Below are 22,651 nucleotides of genomic sequence, written 5' to 3' on the forward strand. Positions count from 1 at the left end.
CCAGAAAAATGTTCACTTAAAGAGAATAACAAGCTACATAATGCAAAATTTTTACTTTTCAAAAATTCCAATTCTAAAGGGTCGAAACAAACCCGAGCAACGCCAGGCAATACTGTTAGTACTAGTAAAAGTTGCTTGAAATTCATCATCATCATCATCATTTAATGCCCATCTTCTATCCTGGCATGGGTTGGATGGTTTGGTAGGAGCTGTTAGGCCAGAGGGATCTCTACCAAGCTCCACTATCTGTTTTGGCATGGTTTTTACAGCTGGATGTCCTTCCAAATGCCAACCACTTTAAAGAGTAGATTGGGATGTTTTTTACATCATCAAAATCAAAGCATGGAAAACAGACACTAAATTATGATGATGAGGATGTTCTTTGATTCTTTTACTTTTGGGGAATCCTATGGGACAACCTAGATGAGATGAGATTTACTTGTTTCAATCATTTTGACTGTGGCCATGCTGGGGCACTACCTTTAGTTGAGCAAATCAACTCCAGGACTTATTCTTTGTAATCCTAGTACTTATTCCATCGGTTTCTTTTGCCAAACTGCTAAGATACAGGGATGTAAATGCACCAGCATTGGTTGTCAAGCGATGTTGGTGGGTGGGGACAACCCCCCTCACAAACACACACGTATATTTATATACATGTATACGACTGGCTTCTTTCAGTTTTTGTCTCCCAAATCCACTCACAAGGCTTTGGTCAGCCCAAGGCTATAGTAAAAGACATGCAGTGGGACTGAACCTGGAACCATGTGGTTGGTAAGTAAGCTACATACCACACAGCCACTCCTGTGCCTGACAGACTTTTCCAGTTTCTCTCTACCAAATCCACTCACTAACCTTTGGTCAGCTTGGGATGGCTATACCAGAAGACACTTTCCCAAGGTACCATACAGTTGGACTGAACCTGAGACCACGTGATTAAGGAACAAGCTTTTTAACCACAAGCCATATCTGTGTACATATATATTTCTTTATTGCCCACAAGGGACTAAACATAGAGGGGACAAACAAGGACAAACAAACGGATTAAGTCGATTACATCGACCCCAGTGCATAACTGGTACTTTATTTATCGACCCCGAAAGGATGAAAGGTAAAGTCAACCTCGGTGGAATTTGAACTTTGAACGTAGTGACAGATGAAATACTGCTAAGCATTTCGCCTGGCGTGCTAACGTTTCTGCCCACTCACTGCCTTATAATCTGCCAGCCCACTGCCTTATAATCTGCTCGCTCGCCACCTTATAATCTACCAGCTTGCCGCCTTATAATCTGCCAGCTCGCCACCTTATAATCTGCCAGCTTGCTGCATTATATATCTGTGTACATATAAAAGCTAATGAAAGTAACCATCTCTACTGTTTGTGTTTGTGACCTTAGTGTACCATCTTCTTTCCAGATAAAATCCATTGATGAAATCTTACATATAAATGGCCTTCCGTTGCTTCGCATTTTTACCATTCTTAAAAATCCAATTGAAGATGTTCCAAACTGTAGTAAGATCATCTTATTTCATATCCAACGACTCCTGGAACTAAATGGCTCTCCAGTTTCTATCCATGATAAAGTAAGTTGACATTCATTTCAACATTTCTTTTTAAGTTCATGTTATTAACACCATAACAAGGATGACCTCTAAAATCCAATACTCTCTTCATCATCATCATCATCATCATTTAACGTCCGTTTTCCATGCTAGCATGGGTTGGACGATTTGACTGAGGACAAGTGAACCAGATGGCTGCATCAGGCTCCAATCTGATCTGGCAGAGTTTCTACAGCTGGATGACCTTCCTAATGCCAACCACTCCGACAGTGTAGTGGGTGCTTTTACATGCCACTGGCACAGGGGCCAGTCAGTACTGGCAATGACCTTACTCGAATGTTTTACACATGCCACAAGCACAGGTGCCAGTAAGGTGATGCTGGTAACGATCATGCTCAAATGGTGTCTTTTACGTGCCACCGGCATGGAGGCCAGATAGCCGCTCTGGCAATGATCACACTCAGATGGTGCTCTTAATACCCTACTAGCACGGGGCTCAAGTGCCAGTAAGGCGATACTGGTAATGATCACGCTTGAATGGTGCCTTTTAAGTGCCACTGGCACTGAAGCTGGTTAGCCGCTCTGTCAATGATCACACTCGTATGGTGCTCTTTGCACCCTGCTAGCACAGACGCCAGTCATCGAATTTGATTTTGATTTCACTTGCCTCAACAGGTCTTCGCAAGCAGAGTTTTAGTGTCCAAAGAAGGAAAAGGTATGCATAAGTGGGCTGATTACGCCCTTGGCATAGGCCATGAGATTATGGTCTCATTTGGCTTGCCGGATCTCTTATATATAAACTAACACTATGACCCGGCAACGCTGAGTCATTCAATTGGCGTATCAAGTTTCGGGCATTTTGATTGGGTTTTGGATAGAAAATTCACAAAAAAGTCACTTCTATTGATTTTTCAATGGCTTTACGGGGTGACTGGGGAAATGTAAAGATGTGCACGACCACCCTCGGACGGTTTTGAATGACCATAGAAAGTGCGAGCCCTCTAACTGAAAAATTGTGGATTTGTATAAAGGACACACACACACAGACATCTTGCCATTTACATATAGAGAGATACATGTACACATCCTTGTATGTTTGAAGTTAAACTAGAAATGGCCGAACGTCTTGCTCACTGAAATTGCATTTAGATATGATAAAATTAACACAATGACTCGTTTTTCAGGTGGAAGCAACCAATATGTTTTCTCCTTCTCTTGAAGTTGTTACCAGCAATTCCCATATGATACACACTATGTATGCATTTCTGGCTTCAAATAAAATCCGCAACATGTAAGTGAATTCAACATCTTTAATTCATACCATTTCTTGGTCACAATAATAGTAATATTCATCATATTTCAATTCTATATTTAAGAGATGAGGAATTATGTACATTATTTACATTATTTACATTTAACGGATATTTGTCCTCATCTTGTTTGTTGTTAACACAATGTTTCGGCTGATATACCCTCCAGCCTTCATCAGGTGTCTTGGGGAAATTTCAAACCTGGGTTCTCATTCCTAAGGCATTTTTCGTTGTTGTTGTTGTACCAGTTACACACTGGGGTCGATATAATCGACTTAATCCATTTGTCTGTCCTTGTTTGTCCTCTCTGTGTTTAGCCCCTTGTGGGTAATAAAAGAAAGAACTAAAGTAAGAAAACTTTCAAATGAGTCACACATTTTGATCATTGGAAACTTAGCACCATTTTGTCACTTAACACTATTTAATCTATTAAAATCCAATTTTAATATTGATTTACAGAACACTTGCCAATATCAAAGAGCATTACCCTATAATAGTATTGGTAGGGCCTGAAGGAAGTGGAAACAGATTGCTTGCTATGAGGCTAGCAGATGATTTTCCAAATCACTTAGGATTTGGGTAAGTTGTTTATATTCCTTTGACCTTTCTTAATATTATTGACAGTGGAGATGGCCACATCAACAGAAAATTGAACGGCATAATTTATTCTGTTTTAGAGCTGTAACTTGTCTGGCAAGTTACATCTGTTGAACATAGAGTTCCGCGTTCACTGTTTGGTTCCGTTCAAGTAATTCGTAATGGTTAATCCCTTCCCAGTCCCACCATACGCACAACATCGTTTTACGTGGATGAAGATCTTGTTTCACGCATGGTGTCACTTGTTTACCGTGGCTAAGCCATTCCTTACGCTGCTTCATATTGATGTACAGGCACCATTTCTCGTCGCCAGTAACGATTCGGTAAAGGAATCGTTGCTTGTGTCCGTGAGTTGAGTGGTGACGAGCAAGCAAACTAGGCGAGATTGTGGCTCATTGATTTTTGTTGTTGTCACTTAAGGCATGCAGAACCCATGCTCCATACTATAGCTGTGTAGGAGCATTCCATTTTCTCTGCCAGTTCCCTTGTCGTTTGACAAGAATTTTCGTGCAAAAGTTGGTTTAATCGCTCTCCATTGAACTCAATTGGATGGCCAGAATGAGGTGCGTCTTTAAGGTCAAAATTTCCATTTTTTAACTTGGCATACCAATCACGAGTGGTTCTTTCAGCTATGGAACACTCTCGATACACAGCACAAATATCCGAGAAACTTTTGCAGCCTTAGAACCTTGATTAAAAGCAAAAAGAAGTAGTCAAAAATGCTCGTTTTTCTTAACTTGATATTCCATTTTAATGATCTGAAAATAAACAAAAATTAAATAAATTAACTAGAAAAAAACAAATGATTCAAAAATAGAATTCTTGAAAAAAATAGGTTCCAAAATTTAAAAACACAATAAATTCCAAAATTTAAAAACCGACAGGAACTTAGTTGCCAGCCTCATATATAGATGTCAATTTTCCACTTTACAAATTCATTCACAAGGCTTTGGTCAACCCAGGCCTAGACATTGGGTTCCACACAATGGGACTGAACCCTAAACTAACGGGTCATAAAGCAAGCTTCTTAACTACATAACCAGGTTTGTGCTTTATGTATGTGTGTCTCCTTGTTTTTTTGGGGAGGGGGTTCTGAATTATTTCTGAATTATTCTCATCTGCTATCACAAGGCTCTTTTGGAGCTGGATTTTCTATGAGGAGCATGCCCTTGCTTACTCCCAACCTCAGTTTCTAGACATGAGTGGTCTTGAGACCAAGGCCTCTACCATGATTTTTAAGAAATGTGGTGGAAAACTAGCTCAGGAAGGCAGGGACGTTACTCCCTAAGGCCCCATGCTTTCTGAAATCTGCCAACACTACACCTGATATCTCCCCTCCATACGTATGCACACATGTATATCTTGACTCATACACTGTTCACTTTCCTGACTTTTGTACAAAATTCTATGTACTGTCCATGCACCTTAGATGAGTTGTGGTGCACCTGAGGACTACACGCAATAATTTTATCATCACCATTATTATTATAATCTGGACAGAGAAGCTGGAAGTTTCAAAACAATTGTCTATAGTTATTCTCTTTCTCTTTGATTTTCAAAGAGAGACTTACATCAGCAGGACTGCTGCCTTCTATAATGGTACATACTTCTTTTGTGTCTGTCCCAAACAATATCTGGACTGTTGTGTTTACACTTGACAGACGTTTTGACACTTGACAGATGTTTTGACACTTGACAGACGTTTTGACACTTGACAGATGTTTTGACACTTGACAGATGTTTTGACACTTGACAGATGTTTTGACTCTTGACAGATGTTTTGACACTTGACAGATGTTTTGACACTTGACAGATGTTTTGACACTTGACAGATGTTTCGACACTTGACAGATGTTTTGACACTTGACAGATGTTTTGACACTTGACAAATGTTTTGACACTTGACATGTTTTGACGGAAGTGTTCCACCTGTATTCTTTGTGTTGATGCTTGTGTATGTCGCTAATTAATGCAGATTCTCTATATTTAATCAATATAGAGTACTTATCCAGCATGGACAGGTAGGCCTTACAAACAGCATAAAGAAGCCAACAATGGGATGCTGAGGCTTTCATCTAGCAATGAACTGACAATGGCTGAATAGAAAGATCAAATTACTATTGATTTTGTTTTATTTTTTTATGTCAGAATTACAGAAACAACTCGAATCATATATCCTGGAGAAGTAGAAAACAAGGATTTCAACTTCATTACTGTCAATGCTTATAAGAAGAGTGTTGAAAGTGTAAGTCTATTTCCAATGATTTTCTTCCAATTGACAAGTTCTTTACTATACTCTTTACTCTTTTACTCTTTTAGTTGTTTCAGTCATTTGACTGTGGCCATGTTGGAGCACTGCCTTTAGTCGAACTAATCGATCCCGGGACTTATTCTTTGTAAGCCCAGTACTTATTCTATCGGTCTCTTTTGCCGAACCGCTAAGTGACGGGGACGTAAACACACCAGCATCGGTTGTCAAGTAATGCTAGAGGGACAAACACAGACACACAAACATATACACACACACACATACATATATATATATATACATATATACGACAGGCTTCTTTCAGTTTCCGTCTACCAAATCCACTCACAAGGCTTTGGTCGGCCCGAGGCTATAGCAGAAGACACTTTCCCAAGATGCCACGCAGTGGGACTGAACCCAGAACCATGTGGTTGGTAGGCAAGCTACTTACCACACAGCCACTCCTGCGCCTATAGTACATTATTAACAACAAAAAAAAGAAGACAAATACAAAACAAAAAAAGAAAAATATCAACTAATACAAGCTCTTTGCTGTGTTCCGGTACAAAATTCTTAATTCATAATTAGCATCATCATAATCATTTAACAACTGTTTTCCATGTTGAGGAGGAATAGTGATAAGAGGTTGAAAAACCTCAGTGTTATTGAAAGTTCCGAGTTTGGCATGGGTTTTCCATGTTGGCATGGGTTGGACGGTTTGACCAGAGCTGGTAAGACCAAGGATCACACCAGGATCCATTGTCTCTTTTGGTATGTTTTTTACAGTTGGATCCATTTCCTAATGCCAACCACTCTACAAATGTCTTGCTCATTTTTACATTTTGGCATTTTGCTGAGATATTTTTCTTGAGAATACATTCTTCGTGGTAATGGAGATTCGACGTCTATGTTTAGCATATAGGATGTCCACTTTAGTGGTCATCATCATCATCATCATCATCGTTTAACATCCATTTTCCATGCTAGCATGGGTTGGACGGTTCGATCAGGATCTAGGAAGCCAGAAGATGCACCAGGCTCCAATCTGATCTGGCAGTGTTTCTACAGCTAGATGCCCTTCCTAATGCCAACCACTCCATGAGTGTAGTGGGTGCTTTTTACATGCCACCGGCACAGGGGCCAGAGGAGGCTGGCAACAGCCACAATCGGATTGGTGCTTTTTATGTGCCACCGGCATGGAAGCCGTGATTCATATCGAGCCCTTCTGGGTATTAGCGCGCGTCTACGATGAGTCTACGATTTAAAAAAAAATTTACCATCATTTTTTTCCATTTTAATGCATTTTTTCGCTATTATATAAGGGAAGTAACTCTCTAAAAATGTCTACGATGAGTCTACGATTTAAAAAAAAAATTACCATCATTTATTCCATTTTTAATGCATTTTTGCTATTATATAAGGGAAGTAACTCTCTAAAAATGCTTATATAGTTATTTCCCTTACAAACCCGAGCAACGCCGGGCGATACTGCTAGTAACACATAAAGAATGCTCGGTGAAACCTAATGGCCATTCAGTATAACTGAATTTTTCTCATATGTTGCGTTGTATTATACAGGGTGAATATCTGGTAACAAATAAATATATCAAGGATTATTTTGGATTGAAAAGAACCACATTGGAGAACCTTGCTGAAGACAGAAAAGCATGTATCACTCATATGCAACTAGAGGTAAGTTCAAGGAAACATATTATTATTTTGTTTTTGTCAACTTACTGTTTGTATTCATTAATATATATGTATTCTCTTGAAAAACGCCGCCGCCGTAGTGATCTCATTCTCGCCCACAACATCATAAACGGAAAGTGTAACCTCTCGAAAGAGCTGTTCTTCACTCCTGCTCCAGAGCGTTGGCTGCGGGGTCATTCCGAAAAGCTCTACCTGCGACGATTTCATCTCAATCGAAGGAGAGGAGCTTTCTCCGTCCGGGTTGCGGATCCGTGGAACAAGCTGCCGGACGAGATGGTAAAGATGCCGACGACCGCTTTGTTCAAAGCCTCCCTGGACCTCAAGTGGCCTGAACTCTTTACATGAACACCACCCTGTACTTAACTCCATGTCCCCCTACATGGCCTTGCTATTTGCTTTTGAGCCAAATTAACTAACTAACTAACTAACATATATATACTCTTTTACTCTTTTACTTGTTTCAGTCATTTGACTGCGGCCATGCTGGAGCACCACCTTTAGTCAATCAAATCGACCCCGAGACTTATACTTTGTAAGCCCAGTACTTATTCTATCGGTCACTTTTGCCGAACCGCTAAGTGACTGGGACGTAATCACACCAGCATCGGTCGTCAAGCAATGCTAGGGGGACAAACATAGACACACAAACACACATATATATACATATACATATATACGACAGGCTTCTTTCAGTTTCCGTCTACCAAATCCACTCACAAGGCATTGGTCGGCCTGGGGCTATAGCAGAAGACACTTGCCCGAGATGCCACGCAGTGGGACTGAACCTGGAATCATGTGGTTGGTAAGCAAGCTACTTACCACACAGCCACTCCTGTATATATATATACTAGCGGTATCGCCCGGTGACGCTTGGGTTTGTTTCGACCCTTTAGAATTGGAAGTTTTGAAAAGTAAAAATTTTGCATTATGTAGCTTGTTATTCTCTTTAAGTGAACATTTTTCTGGTGGAAATACACCGAAATATGGCGACACAGCAGTCAAAAAATCATTAAAAAATAGGGATTTTCGTTGGAAAAAAGCACCTTTTTGAAGTAAATAATGTTTGGTCTTAACATGGTCTGATTTGAATCTTTTCTTCTATGGAAGGAAGAGCAAGCCTTCTTTTATCATACTTTCAATTTTGGTCAACTTGCGCTGCAGGGTCTCAGAGGAGCTAGTGTTAGTTGAAGGCTACCAAACCTGCCACACACAGACAACTTCAGCTTTATATATAGAGAGGGAGATGTGATTTATTAATTGAAACTAATTGACAAACACTTTCCCTCTCCTCATATACATAAAGCGAAATATACTCACAGACAGAGGGGGAGAGAAAGAAGGAGAGAGAGAAAGAGGGAGGAGAGAGAGAGAGAGAGAGAAACATTAAGATGTGTGATGTCACATGAGTCAGTGTTGAATCTATCTATCTATCCACTAAGTCGAAGTCGACTCTCGGTCACTCGTTGGATCAGTGTTCTCCAGTCAGTTCTATCCTGGGTCGCTTCTTTCAGATTGGCTATGGCCATTCCCGTGTCACTCTTGATGGTGTCAAGCCAGCAGGTTCTTGGTTGGCCTCTTCCTCTCTTGCCACTGACCATTCCGAGCATGATGTCCTTCTCCAGGGATTTTCGCTGCATAATATGACCAAAATATGCCAATCTATGCTTGGTGATCCTAGCTTCTAGTGACAGTTTCGGCTTGATCTGGTTAAGAACTTCTCCATTGATGAGCCTTGCTGTCCATGGAATCCGTAAAAGTCTTCTCCAACACCAAAGCTTGAATGCATTAATTCTTTTCTGGTCAGCTTTCTTTAGTGTCCAGGTCTCGCATCCATATGTTGCTATTGTTGAATCGGTAATGCCAAAACAGCTGCACCAAAATGTCTCATACCTCTCGGATATGGAATTATTTGATCATTCCATCATCATCATCATCATCGTTTAACGTCCGCTTTCCATGCTAGCATGGGTTGGACGGTTCAACTGGGGTCTGGGAAGCCAGAAGGCTGCACCAGGCCAGTCAGATCTGGCAGTGTTTCTACAGCTGGATGCCCTTCCTAACGCCAAACATGCAATGTCAGATTAAAAGGATCTTATCACAGGAAACTGGGGCACCAAACTAGACATATCACCAGCACCAAGCAAAGAAATGTTACATATAAGGCGATGAGCTGGCAGAATCGTTAGCACGCCGGGCGAAATGCTTAGCAGTATTTCTTCTGCCTTGACGTTCTGAGTTCAAATTCCGCCGAGGTCGACTTTGCCTTTCATCCTTTCGGGGTCGATAAATTAAGTACCAGTTACGCACTGGGGTCGATGTAATCAACTTAATCCCTTTGTCTGTCGTTGTTTGTCCCCTCTATGTTTAGCCCCTTGTGGGTAATAAAGAAATAGGTATTTCGTCTGCCTTGATGTTCTGAGTTCAAATTCCGCCGAGGTCAACTTTGCCTTTCATCCTTTAGGGGTTGATAAATTAAGTACCAGTTATGCACTGAGGTCGATGTAATCAACTTAATCCCTTTGTCTGTCGTTGTTTGTCCCCTCTACGTTTAGCCCCTTGTGGGCAATAAAGCAATAAAGGAAATACATGTTACATATTATTTCTGTGATTTAACCCTTTAGCATTTTAAGCCAGCCATATCCAGCCCTAAGTTGAAATTACGATGACAGTGTCTTTTATTTTCAATTTATATTTCAGGCAATGATAAGCCTCCAAAATACTGTCCTAATGCCTCAGTTTATCCTAACTTTGCATACATCAGAAACAGCTCAGAATGAATATATGCAAGCTTTAGGTGTCTATACTGAATCTGATATAACGAAAGCTCTGCAAAGCCGAGAAGAGCTAATTGAATTCAACCAAAATCACGCTGGATCTTTCTGTCATTTCATTTCAACAGGTAAAATGAAAATTTGTTATTCTATTTCTAATTCATGTTACTATAAGTTTGTGTTGTGTCTGGGGAGAGTCATTTTCTTTTTGTGCCTTATATTGTAACACACTCACCGGTAAAATTTCCACTTTTTTCTTATTCTTATTTTCCTAAAATTTCCGTTGCATCTCGAGAGTCAAAACTATTGAAAAGGTTGCAAGACGCAACGAAAATTTTAGGAAAATAAGAATAAGAAATAAGTGGAAATTTTACCCGTGAGTTTGTTACATTATAAGGCACAAAAAGAAAATGACTCTCCCCAGACACAACAGAATATGCTTCAACACACAAACTCATATAAAGCATCTTGCAAACCAAATCCAAAAACAAAATATAAATTTGTGATATTTATGGATAAGTATTTGGTCTGCAAAGATCAGACCAGGTATGTTTTCTGTGTGCTGTAAGCATTGGGTTTCCTCGAGAAAACACCTTTATTGTACCTCTTAGCTTTTACTTGTTTCTGTGGCCATGCTGAGGCACTGTTTTCAAGGGTTTAGTAGAACAAATTGACCCCAGGACTTATTTCTAAGTTTGGTAGTTATTCTATCAACCTCCTTTGCCAGACATAAACAAACCAACACTGGTTGTGAAGCAGTGATGGGGGGAAACACAAAGATGCACACACTTTACACAGTCACACACACTCATATAGCAGGCTTTTTTGAGTTTCCATCTACCAAATCCACTTTGAAGACACTTGCTCGAAGTTTCTTATTTCTTTACTACCCACAAGGGGCTACACACAGAGGGGACAAACAAATGGATTAAGTCGATTATATCGACCACAGTGCATAACTGGTACTTATTTAATTGACTCCGAAAGGATGAAAGGCAAAGTTGACCTTAGCGGAACTTGAACTCAGAACACTTTGAAGACACTTACTTGAGACGCCATGCTGTGGGACTGAACCCAAGACCACAAGGCTGGGAAGCAAGCTTCTTAACCACACATCCATGAGAAAAAATTATAAATTAACTCCTAAGATTTTTACTGTAAATTTCCTTGTTCATATTTATTGGATAAATTTTCATAACAAACACCAAACTGACTCCTTGCTCTATTTTGAACATCAGTAAAGAATTGCAACACTGAAATATTTTATCTACTTTGTATTAAAAAGACAAATTTTAATGACTTATCTTTCAGACTCTTTAGAAGTTGCCTACCAAAATCTGCAAAATTATATCAAGCAATGGCTATCATCACAAAGAAATATTTATAATGAAACACGAATGACTCCAATATCTAATGCAATTAGCTCTTCAGAGAATTTGTTTGTAGCTCCTGAGAGAGGTACCGTGGTAAGTATTATTATTGGGGGTGGTCATTCGTAAGAATAAGGGTTCTGAGAATAAGGTATTGAATTATTTCTGACCACAAGGTCATTGGTTTGAGTTTTTTGGCTCAGTTATTCTGTTCTTTGCTTAGACAAAATGTAATAGTCTTTTGGGTCTAATTCTGAGAAGAATACTTTGGTAATCTTTTATTTGACTTGTAAAGCTAATCTAAAGAAAACTTAAAACACTTTCTCCAACAGTTCTTCCTGATTATAGTGTTAAACTTTGATAGATTTCGGCCAGTATAATTGAGTTTTTTGGTGTCTTGTCCAGGTGGGGAATTTCTACGCTACTGAAACCAGGAAACTGGCCCTTATGAGCCTGGCATGGCTCGAGAAGGATCATCATCATCATCATCATCATCATCGTTTAACGTCCGTTTTCCGCGCTAGCACGGGTTGGACGGTTCAACTGGGGTCTGGGAAGCCAAGCGCTGCACCAGGCTCCAGTCTGATCTGGCAGAGTTTCTACAGCTGGATGCCCTTCCTAACACCAACCACTCCGCGAGTGTAGTGGGTGCTTTTTACGTGCCACCTGCACAGGTGCCAGGGGGGTCCGGCATCGGCCACGATCAGTTGGAGCTTTTAACGTGCCACCAGCACGGAAGCCAGCCAGGGCGGCACTGGCAACGGCCACGTTCGGATGGTGCTTTTTATGTGCCACCGGCACAGAAGCCAGTCAAGGCAGCGCTGGCATCGGCCACGTTCGGATGGTGCTTTTTATGTGCCACCGGCACAGAAGCCAGTCAGGGCAGCGCTGGCAACAGCCACGTTCGGATAGTGCTTTTTATGTGCTACCGGCACAGAAGCCAGTCGAGGTGGCGCTGGCAACGGCCACGTTCGGATGGTGCTTTTTATGTGCCACCGGCACAGGTATCACAACTACTATTTCCATTGATATTTATTTTGATGTTCATGTACTTGACTCAACAGGTCTCCTCAAGCACAGCGGGACGTACTGGAATCCAGGGTACTTTGAATGGGCAGGGGCTATGCGGAACTGGTGCAGGAAGCAGCCCGGGTCTTTGCAGTCACAGCGTTAATTAATCTCCTATTGCTTTGGTTAACTAAAGTTATGAACAAAAATACATTCGTAAATTAAAATACTCAAAACGGAATATGTTTCTATTTTTACTTCTTAATCAAAGGAAGAGGAATCGGTGAAAAGACGTCGGTTTGTTGCTAAACAAATAGTGCGAGCAGTTGTACCAACACTCTACGAAAAAATTGAACGGTAAATACATTCTTTTACTCTTTTACTTGTTTCAGTCATTTGACTGCGGCCATGCTGGAGCACCGCCTTTAATCGAGCAACTCGACCCCGGGACTTATTCTTTTGTAAGCCCAGTACTTATTCTATCGGTCTCTTTTGCCGAACCGCTAAGTAACGGGGACATAAACACACCAGCATCAGTTGTCAAGCAATGCTAGGAGGACAAACACACACACGCATATATATATATATATATACATATATGACGGGCTTCTTTCAGTTTCCGTCTACCAAATCCACTCACAAGGCTTTGGTCGGCCCGAAGCTATAGTAGAAGACATTTGCCCAAGGTGCCACGCAGTGGGACTGAACCTGGAACCATGTGGTTAGTAAACAAGCTACTTACCACACAGCCACTCCTGCACATTATTTAATTTAGTAATATAAAGTGGTGGAGGCACATGGCCTAGTGGTTAGAGCAGCGGACTCGCTGTTGAGGGATCGCATGTTTGAATCTCAGACCGGGCGATGGTGTGTGTTTATGAGTGAAACACCTAAGCTCCACGTGGCTCCGGCAGAAGGTAATGGCGAACTTCTGCTGACTCTTTCGCCACAACTTTCTCTCACTCTTTCCTCCCGCATCTTGCAGCTCACCTGCGACAGACCGGCATCCCATCCAGGTGGGGAACCTATATGTCAAGGAAACTGGAAAACCGGCCCTTATGAGCCAGGCATGGCTCGAGAAGGAACAAACAATATAAAGTGATGTAGCTATCCATAGTGCCAGTCTTAGACACATAAGAGATCCTAAGGGTATGTAATATACTCTTAGTAGAGTAAAAATAAAATAGGGGCTGTGTGGTAAGAAGCATGCTTCCCAACCACATGGTTCCGGGTTCAGTCCCACTGCGTGGCACCTTGGGCAAGTGTCTTCTACTATAGCCTCGGGCTGACCGAAGCCGTGAGAGTGGATTTTGTTCAGGAATTTGGACCTGGAGATCTCCATTTCCAGCGACTTCGAGGGCCACCTCCCAGTGGCATCGAGCGTCAACGAAGAGCCCTCGACTACAAGATGACCAAAGTTTTTTTTTTTTACAAGGTCTGGGGTCTCCCGCCCCTAAGCCCTAGACCATCACCTAATCACCCTTACCTGTCTTGTTGCTTAACAACAACAACCCATACCAGCACAATGCCAAACCATGTTTACAATCTACTTTCGATTCCTGGTTAAAACAGTTTTACATGACTTACATTGTCTGTATCTTTGAGGACCTTACATCGTCCCACTTCTCCATCCCTCTAAACCTAGAACCTTGAGCTTCATCGAAAGAAATCACTATAAACGAAAAACATGTGTTTTGTATTTCAGATCGTCTTGCATGGAAATAGATGAGGAAGAGAGATCTCGAAGAAATTCCAGAATCTCAGCACTGAGAGACTTGAAAGCATTACAAAATATTCAGAGAGATTCGAGAGGAATTATAACAGAACCCGAGGAAGTTCCAAGTGACATCGTGAGAAGAGCATCGTTAGAATTCGAAGAATTCGAGAGAATCTACAGAGGTTCCAGGAGGGGAACAGCATTAAATCTAGAAAAAATAGTGGACATTCATGGCGATTTCAAGAGCTGTTCAGGCGTTTTAGTAAATAGTGTAGAGACAAATAGTAGACTGAAATACCGGACATCTAAGCCTAAAATGTATGATAATGACACGACTGGTCATTATGATAAATTAAGCCAGTTAGTTGATAAATATGATGCCAAAACCAAACATCCTGACACTCGTCTTCAAGAAGTGCCAAAAGCTAAATCGCTTAGTGAAAGTCATGTACCTGTTCGACTGGGTTCAGCCAAGCATACAGTTGTACCCCCAATACATACTTCTACGATTTGATGTAATTGCTATTAAGGATAATTACTCAGAAAAAATTTATGTTATAAATTTTGACATTTTTCATTTTAACAAAAGAGACTTAAAATGTGTTATATCTTCAACAATCTTCATTCTAAAATACAATCAGCAGAATTTTCGGAGACTGGCAATGATGATGTTTAACCCTTTCGTTACCAACCCGGCTGAAACCAGCTCTGGCCCCTCTTGTTTTCATAAGTTTTGAATTAAAGTCTTGCACCAAACCTTAGTCACAATTTATGTTCCCAACACTAGTTTAATGATAACTAAGTAATTTTACTAAATTCTTTGTTATATTTAAAATTAATTGAAAGAAATACAGAGCATCTCAAAATAAATACAGTAACGAAAGGGTTAAACAGTGTGAATGAACAAACATTGCATTTGACAGAGTAGTCTGAATGCTAAAGGGTTAACCCTTTCGTTACAAACCTGGCTGAGTCCAGCTCTGGCTCTGAGTACAAATGTCTTGTTTTCATAAGTTTTGAATTAAAATCTTCCACCAAACCTTAGTCACAATTTATGTTCCTAACACTAGCTTAATGATAACTAAGTTATTTTACTAAATTCTTTGTTATATTTAAAATAACTGAAAGAAACACAGAGCATCTCAAAATAAATACAGTAACGAAAGGGTTAACCTCAGTTCAGTTCTGGTTGAGTAAAGCTATGATCCTAGGGTTCTACATGCAAAGTTGCTTTAAATATTATATGCTTTAATGCACTAAACCCCCACCCCCACCCCGTATGCACTGCTCAAATTGGTGTACTCTCTCTTTACTCTTTTACTTGTTTCAGCCATTTGACTGCGGCCATGCTGGAGCACCGCCTTTAGTCGAGCAAATCAACCCCCAGGACTTATTCTATCGGTCTCTTTTGCCGAACCGCTAAGTGACGGGGACGTAAATACACCAGCATCGGTTGTCAAGCAATGCTAGGGGGACACAAACACACACATATATATATATATATATATATATATATATACGACAGGCTTCTTTCAGTTTCCGTCTACCAAATCCACTCACAAGGCATTGGTCGGCCCGGAGCTATAGCAGAAGACACTTGCCCAAGATGCCACGCAGTGGGACTGAACCCGGAACCATGTGGTTGGTTAGCAAGCTACTTATCACACAGCCACTCCTGTGCCTATGTTCAGGGTAGTCACTAATCATCATCATCATCATCGTTTAACGTCCGTTTTCCGTGCTAGCAACGGTTGGACGGTTCGACTGGGGACTGGGAAGCCAGGAGGCTGCACCAGGCTCCAGTCTAATCTGGCAGTGTTTCTACAGCTGGATGCCCTTCCTAAGGCCGAGCGTCGGCTGCGGGGGTCATTCCGAAAAGCTCTATCTGCGATGATTTCATCTCAATCGAAGGAGAGGGGCTTTCTCCGTCCGGGTTGTGGATCCGTGGAATAAGCTGCTGGACGAGATGGTGAAGATGCCGTCGACCGCTCGGTTCAAAGTCTCCCTTGACCACAAGTGGCCTGAACTCTTTACATGAACACCACCCTGTACATAACTCTATGTCCCCCTACATGGCCTTGCTTTTTCGCTTTTTGGGCCAAAAAATTAACTAACTAACTAACTCCGTGAGTGTAGTGAGTGCTTTTAAGTGCCACTGGCACAAGTGCCAGGGGAGGCTGGAAACGGCCACGATCGGTTGGTGCTTTCTACATGCCACCATCACAGGTATCACAACTACAATTTCCATTTGATAATTTATTTTGATGTCGATGTACTTGACTCAGTAGCCTCAAAGTTTCAATGAAATTATTTTTTTTTTTTTTACTTGTTTCAGTCATTTGACTGTGGCCATGCTGGAGCACCACCTTTAGTCGATCAAATCAACCCCAGGACTTATTCTTTGTAAACCTAGTACTTATACTATCGGTCTCTTTTGCCGAACTGCTAAGGTACGGGGATGTAAACACACCAGCATCGGTTGTCAAGCGATGGTGGGGTGCCAAACAGAAACACAAACATAGACACGCATACATATATATGACAGGCTTCTTCCAGTTTCCATCTACCAAATCCACTCACAAGGCTCTGGTTGGCCTGAGGCTATAGTAGGAGACACTTACTCAAGGTGCCATGCAATGGGACTGAACCCGGAACCATGTGGTTGGTAAGCAAGCTACTTACCACACAGCCACTCCTACGCCTATAGAATGACATTGTTGGGTAGGTGTGAGAGGCTAAATTTGGTCAGTTTTTGTATAAAACACATGGAAAATTAGGGCTAATTACGGCCAGTTTAAATGCTAAAGGGTTAAGTTAAGAGGAAGGACATGAATATATGGGGACAAATAATGAAGTCAGATCTAAAAATGATGGGCTGCACAGACGAGATGAAAAAATTTTGGAATAAGTGTTAATGTGATACCTGGCTGACCCATCCAACCCATTATCAACAACAGAAAAACAAACTGCAAAATAGAGTGTTTAATTGATGTAACTGATATTTTAAACACCAAAGAAACTTTAACTTGGAAATTGAGATGTTTTTCCATCACAATTCTTTTGTGATGTATTTTCAATAGAATACACAGATCACAATAAACAGAAGGGTTAATAAATTCATTTTACATTAGTAATTAATTTACATTTTAATTTTGATAAATTTATAGAATCTATTTAAAGGTTCTTTTCAAAGTAAATTAATTTCTCTTTGTTTTAAAACAAATTTCTCAATAATATTTTGATACTTCTCAATCAAAGAGGGTTCCAGTTCATGACACCGTGAAAGGACATGTTTGGTTGTGTAGTCTAATGAAGATCTTGATGTAGAGGGGTTATTTTCAACTGAGTTTTTATCCTGTTCAAAATAACTAGATACAAGCCTCCGACATTGATTATTAGACTGCTTTGCCATTATACAATTTCCATTGCTTGGCAAAGCGCACGAACTAGAATCAAAACTTCCTGGTTCAAAATCAACGTCGGCGACTTCTTTAGGTCTCTTAAAGAGTTTAGAGTAGTCTTTTGAATGTTGCCCAACAGACAATGGCAGTTTGCGTTTCTTTGAAGAAACACCTTTTTTTTTACCTGTGTTTTCTTCGACTACATCTGGTTCGTTTAAATAATATATTGTTGATGTATTACTGTTGGATGATGAACTGTCATCCTCTAAAGATTCAGCAACAAATTCTTCATCACCGGCGTTCTCAGTTTCTTTCCTTCTTTTGTCTAATTTGTTGCTTGGTGAGATTTCACTTAACTGTTCAATCATTGGTAATTGCTGTCTGCAGTTTGCAGTAGTTGTTGATATTTTTAAAGACTTTTCTGACCGTTCGCCATTATTTACATTTGTTCTGCAAATATTTTCGGTTACATTTCGATCAGAAAGTGGGACTGGGTCCTCATGTTGTTCAATATTATCAGAATTCTGTTGTGATTGATTTTCAAATAACGAAATTTTTTCAGCAAAATTTTCTTTTGAAGCATCAGGTATTTCTGAATTCCTTCCAATGCCTTTTTTTTGCTTATTACTTTTAGTTGGAGTCTTCGTAATTGAAATTCCTGTTACTGTATCTTGTCTATCACAGTCAGAATTCTTGTTTACTATATTTAGGGAAGACGTTTGTAAAGCTTCTACAGTCTTACTATTAGAGTCAGTTTTAGAACTGTTTGGAGAATTCCCTGAGACTGATGGAATATTTTTATGGTTTTCTTCATTTATTTTTGGTTCTAAGCGATCGCTTTTCTCTTCTGGTTTGGTTGGAGATGATTTTGTGGGAGATTCAAAAACAACTCCTTTGGGAATATGACGTTTTAGGACATGTCTTTGGATTTTCTTTTTAGCAGCTGAGGACAGAATTTTTTTGGCATTATCTCCAATGGAGCTTTTAAGGAAAGTTGGCATGGTATACTTTTTGATGGGACTCGTGGAAAGGTATTGATTAAAACAACTCATATCTGCACGATGAGCTACTGAAATATTAAATGGTCCTTTTGTGTTAGCTTTAACAATTGGAATTATTTGCTTGGGACTAATTCTTTTAACAAATTCTACAAGCTCTGGATATGAGCTATGATCTGAATAAGGTATCACATAAATATTATTTTGGTTGCAATATGGAGAGCCATCAAGCCCTTCATAAATTGCTGTTGGAAATATTGCAATTGTTTCTCTCGTTAATTTATCTAAATACTTCTCTGTTACTAAGTAAAAAGGAACAACCCGAATTCGGCATTCCTGTTCAGCAGTGTCAATTTGAAAAACATCAGGGGTTTCGATAAGTTCAAAATATTCAAACATTTTCTGAGGTACGGCGATAAATTCCTGAAAATGCTTTGCGATTTCAATGAGTAGATTTGGTTTGCCTAAGCTTTTCATACCGAAAATGATATCGTGTCCTGGATAATAACTGATCAATTCCGTAATCCAGTCTTTAGCTTGCCTACGAGATTGAAACGCACATTTTGGATCACAAAAAGTATTGTCGAGATATAAAGTATCAACACTACAACTAAGTGACGACAAATAAGAGTCGGTTATTACCTTAGGTTCATACCGAAAGTCACCGGTATAAAGCATACAACCAAAGTAACCTTGAAACAAGAACATAACTGATCCGGGGCAATGGTTAGCATCAACTGCTACGACAGTAACCGTCTCAGTATACGTAGCGTCGACAGGGATTAAAACCGGAGTGTTTAGCTCCAAAGGTCGGATTAATTCTCGAGCGACATTAAATTTTTTACAAATGAGGTCTCCTGTTACTTTGGAGCAGTAGATTGGCTGATTCCAAGAAGATGTGAGGCCGACTGTATGGTCACTGTGGAAATGTGTCAGGAAAAATAGTTTAGCATCAGGACATTTACGAATCTGCCAGAAATCCACTGCAATAGGAGTGCCTTTGATAATGTGTCCGTTCATTGTGGTTTCCTTGGGAACCAAAAAGAAAAAAAAAGAAAAAAAAATGAAATTAGAAGAAAATAATGAATGAAGAAATACATAAGCAAATAAATAGGAGTAAATTATTTGGATCTTTTCGGTTTGAACGGCAGTTTTTTTCTAGCGGTGTCATATGAAATTGTCACCCATAATTATGACCCTAGTATCGATCTATTGCATTTCAATCTGTTTTAGGGTTAGGGTTAGGAGTGGCGGGAAGGGTATCTTTTTTTTCTTTAGAAATGTAAATAAACCCAATCTGTTTCTTAAACGAGGGACATATTCATACGGCACAGAATGTTTTCACCTCAATAGACGTCATTGATTGGTTGAAATTGCAGAAATTGAAGAAAAAAAAACAAACAAATATCTTACAACTATAGAATTTTCTCAATAAAGTCAAGAGAAAAAGATGTTTTATAAACACATTCTACCAGTATACGAAGTTTAAAAGTGTTTAGTTGCGTGGAAAGTATTTAAAAAAAAACTGCCGTTCAAACCGAAAAGATCCAAATATTCTATAAATACGATCTCGGCGGAATTTGATCTCATAACGAAATACTTATAAGCATTTATACTCGTATAAATACGAGTAAATGACAATTATATTGGAATTTAATATGAAAAAGACAACAAGTGGGCCCAGTAAATGACATACATTGACTTTGTTTTAACAAAAATATCCCCCCCCCCCAGAAAGTTATGAGGAACCGAAGTTGTGTGAATTATCCAAAATTTCTCTCCCCGTCTCCGAAAACGTTTCCACAAATAGCAATATATATTTCTTTACTGCCCACAAGGGGCGAAACATAGAGGGGACAAATAAGGACAGACGAAGGGATTGAGTCGATTATATCGCCCCCCCCCCGTGCGAAACTGGTACTTTATTTATCGACCCCGAAAGGATGAAAGGCAAAATTGACCTCGGCGGAAATATAATCGTGACCTACACCACATGAAAAGGCATTTTTCAAAGAGTTATGAAAAATAAGGAAATCAACGGAGGATGGAGGAAGATGAAGGGGAACACATCTGTCTTTAGGCCAAAAATTGTAAAAGCCTGTGTTTATATCATCAATTCTTTGACAAATTCCTGGTTTGCACGCGACAATCTCTTGTGCCAAAGTTTAGCTTTAATCCATTAATATTGTATTTTATTTAGCAACAGTTAAGCTTTTATTTATTCCGTTCGCTTCCTCGGAATAACCAAATCTATTTTCGTATTTTCACGAAATTGTCAAACTTGCAAAATATATACCCAAAAGCCAAATATCGCCAATTATTATTATTATTCTTTTTTATCATTTGCTCTCAACTTGACAAAGTCGAGTGGAACTGTTAGAAAGGAATTTTATATAATATATGGTAAACAGAATTATAAGCCTTATTCTATTTACAAAATTCCAATCGCAACCGTTTCCTAATTCAAGCAGAATTCGCACATCCAAATGAAACCCTCCTGTCACGACCTGGGACCTTGAAGACTGCTAAAATGCAAGAAAGTACACAGGTCCCTTAATGTTTGATATTCAATAAGACAATCAATACTTCATTTCATTTTACTATATATATATTATTTATACTAAATATATTCTAGATTCTACATTAATATTATAAAAAATATAAATACAACATAAAAAACAGACAGAGTTGGAATTCCTTTGAATAATATATATATACTGATAGGGCACAGAAAGTGTGTCAATAGCCAGGTGGAGGAGGTGTCCTCCTAGGGCTACAAGTTACAATAGCATCCACCCTTAAAGGTTAGCCACATTTAAGTGGCAAATATACCTCACGATGTCATGTTTGTTTATACCTCGCTCAGAGATTTATTTTTATATATATATATATATATATGCACACATACATACATACATATTTTAAAGGCAGTTGAAACCCTCCTGTCACAACCTGGGACCTTGAAGACTGCTATAATGCAAGAAAGCATACTAGCCCCTTAATATTTTATATTCAATATTTCATCTATTCAATAAGACTATCAATACTTCATTTCATTTCACACTATATATACTATTTATACTATATATTCTACATTAATATTATAAAGAATATAAATAAAACATAGAAAACAGACAGAGTTGGAATTCCTTTGAATAACATATATCCCTCTATACACAATCATACAAACCCCTTTATATATATATATATATATGGTCATCCTTCGTTTTAAGATCGCCTATATATATATATATATATATATTATATATATATATATATATATTTATGTATATATGTATATATATATATATATTTATGTATATATATATGTATGTATATATATATACGTGTATATATATATATGCATACATATATATATATGCATACATATATATATGCATACATACATACATATATATATACACACATATATATATATATATATGCATACATATATACATACATACACACATTGAGAAAAGGTGTGTCTTGTCTCAACAGTATTGACTTAATATCTCATATTTTGACTCAAATATTTTCATAGCTTACAAGTAAAAAAACTCTAACTACATTAACTAAAGTAAAGTATTATATTCCGTAAAATCCTTGATAAAACAATAATTTAACTGACACTAGAGATAACAGGAAGACAGAAGCTTATTTATGTGTGTGCAAAACTGGTTGTTTACCTTTCAAATAAGTTTGCTATCGACGTTCAGTCTCCATCCCCAAATATTGGGAATAAACAAAAACACGGGTTTCGGACATTTGGCGCCGTTTAAATAAGTCATTCGCAGTGCTCTCCCCCTTATCGTAACTCTCCGGTCACTTATTTTGTTAACTTCTGGACTTCTTTAAAATATCAGCTTTCAACCTTCTGGCAGAAACGTTAGCACGCCGGACGAAATGCGTAGCCGTATTTCGTCTGCCGTTACGTTCTGAGTTCAAATTCCGCCGA

General features: G+C 39.2%; 2 protein-coding genes across 2 annotated transcripts in view; one reads left to right on the forward strand and one right to left on the reverse strand.

Annotated features, from left to right (window-relative positions):
* LOC115217272 (leucine-rich repeat and guanylate kinase domain-containing protein-like) overlaps positions 1 to 14,933 on the forward strand; it is a 31,560-nt gene extending 16,627 nt beyond the window's left edge. The window contains exons 8-16 of the mRNA XM_029786914.2: positions 1,417 to 1,584; positions 2,748 to 2,854; positions 3,333 to 3,452; positions 5,619 to 5,715; positions 7,297 to 7,410; positions 10,126 to 10,327; positions 11,511 to 11,665; positions 12,849 to 12,934; positions 14,283 to 14,933. Of these exons, the coding sequence (XP_029642774.1) occupies positions 1,417 to 1,584; positions 2,748 to 2,854; positions 3,333 to 3,452; positions 5,619 to 5,715; positions 7,297 to 7,410; positions 10,126 to 10,327; positions 11,511 to 11,665; positions 12,849 to 12,934; positions 14,283 to 14,808 (1,575 nt within the window). The 3' untranslated portion in view covers positions 14,809 to 14,933. The remainder of the gene's footprint in view (positions 1 to 1,416; positions 1,585 to 2,747; positions 2,855 to 3,332; positions 3,453 to 5,618; positions 5,716 to 7,296; positions 7,411 to 10,125; positions 10,328 to 11,510; positions 11,666 to 12,848; positions 12,935 to 14,282) is intronic.
* A 2,488-nt stretch (positions 14,934 to 17,421) lies between these two features.
* On the reverse strand, positions 17,422 to 22,480 carry LOC115217574 (5' exonuclease Apollo-like). Its single transcript, XM_029787315.2, has 2 exons — positions 22,383 to 22,480; positions 17,422 to 19,722 (listed from the first exon to the last, which is right to left on the reverse strand). Exon 2 carries the CDS (start codon positions 19,711 to 19,713, stop codon positions 17,482 to 17,484), a length of 2,232 nt encoding a protein of 743 aa, XP_029643175.1. The 5' UTR covers positions 19,714 to 19,722; positions 22,383 to 22,480; the 3' UTR covers positions 17,422 to 17,481.
* Between the last annotated feature and the right edge of the window lie 171 nt (positions 22,481 to 22,651).

This window comes from Octopus sinensis, linkage group LG11 (genome assembly GCF_006345805.1).
Source record: "Octopus sinensis linkage group LG11, ASM634580v1, whole genome shotgun sequence".
NCBI classification, from domain to species: domain Eukaryota; kingdom Metazoa; phylum Mollusca; class Cephalopoda; order Octopoda; family Octopodidae; genus Octopus; species Octopus sinensis.

Coding starts and splice junctions, on each gene's coding strand:
- LOC115217574 (XM_029787315.2), bottom strand. CDS start 19,713: ATGAACGGACACATTATCAAAGGCACTCCTATTGCAGTGGATTTCTGG.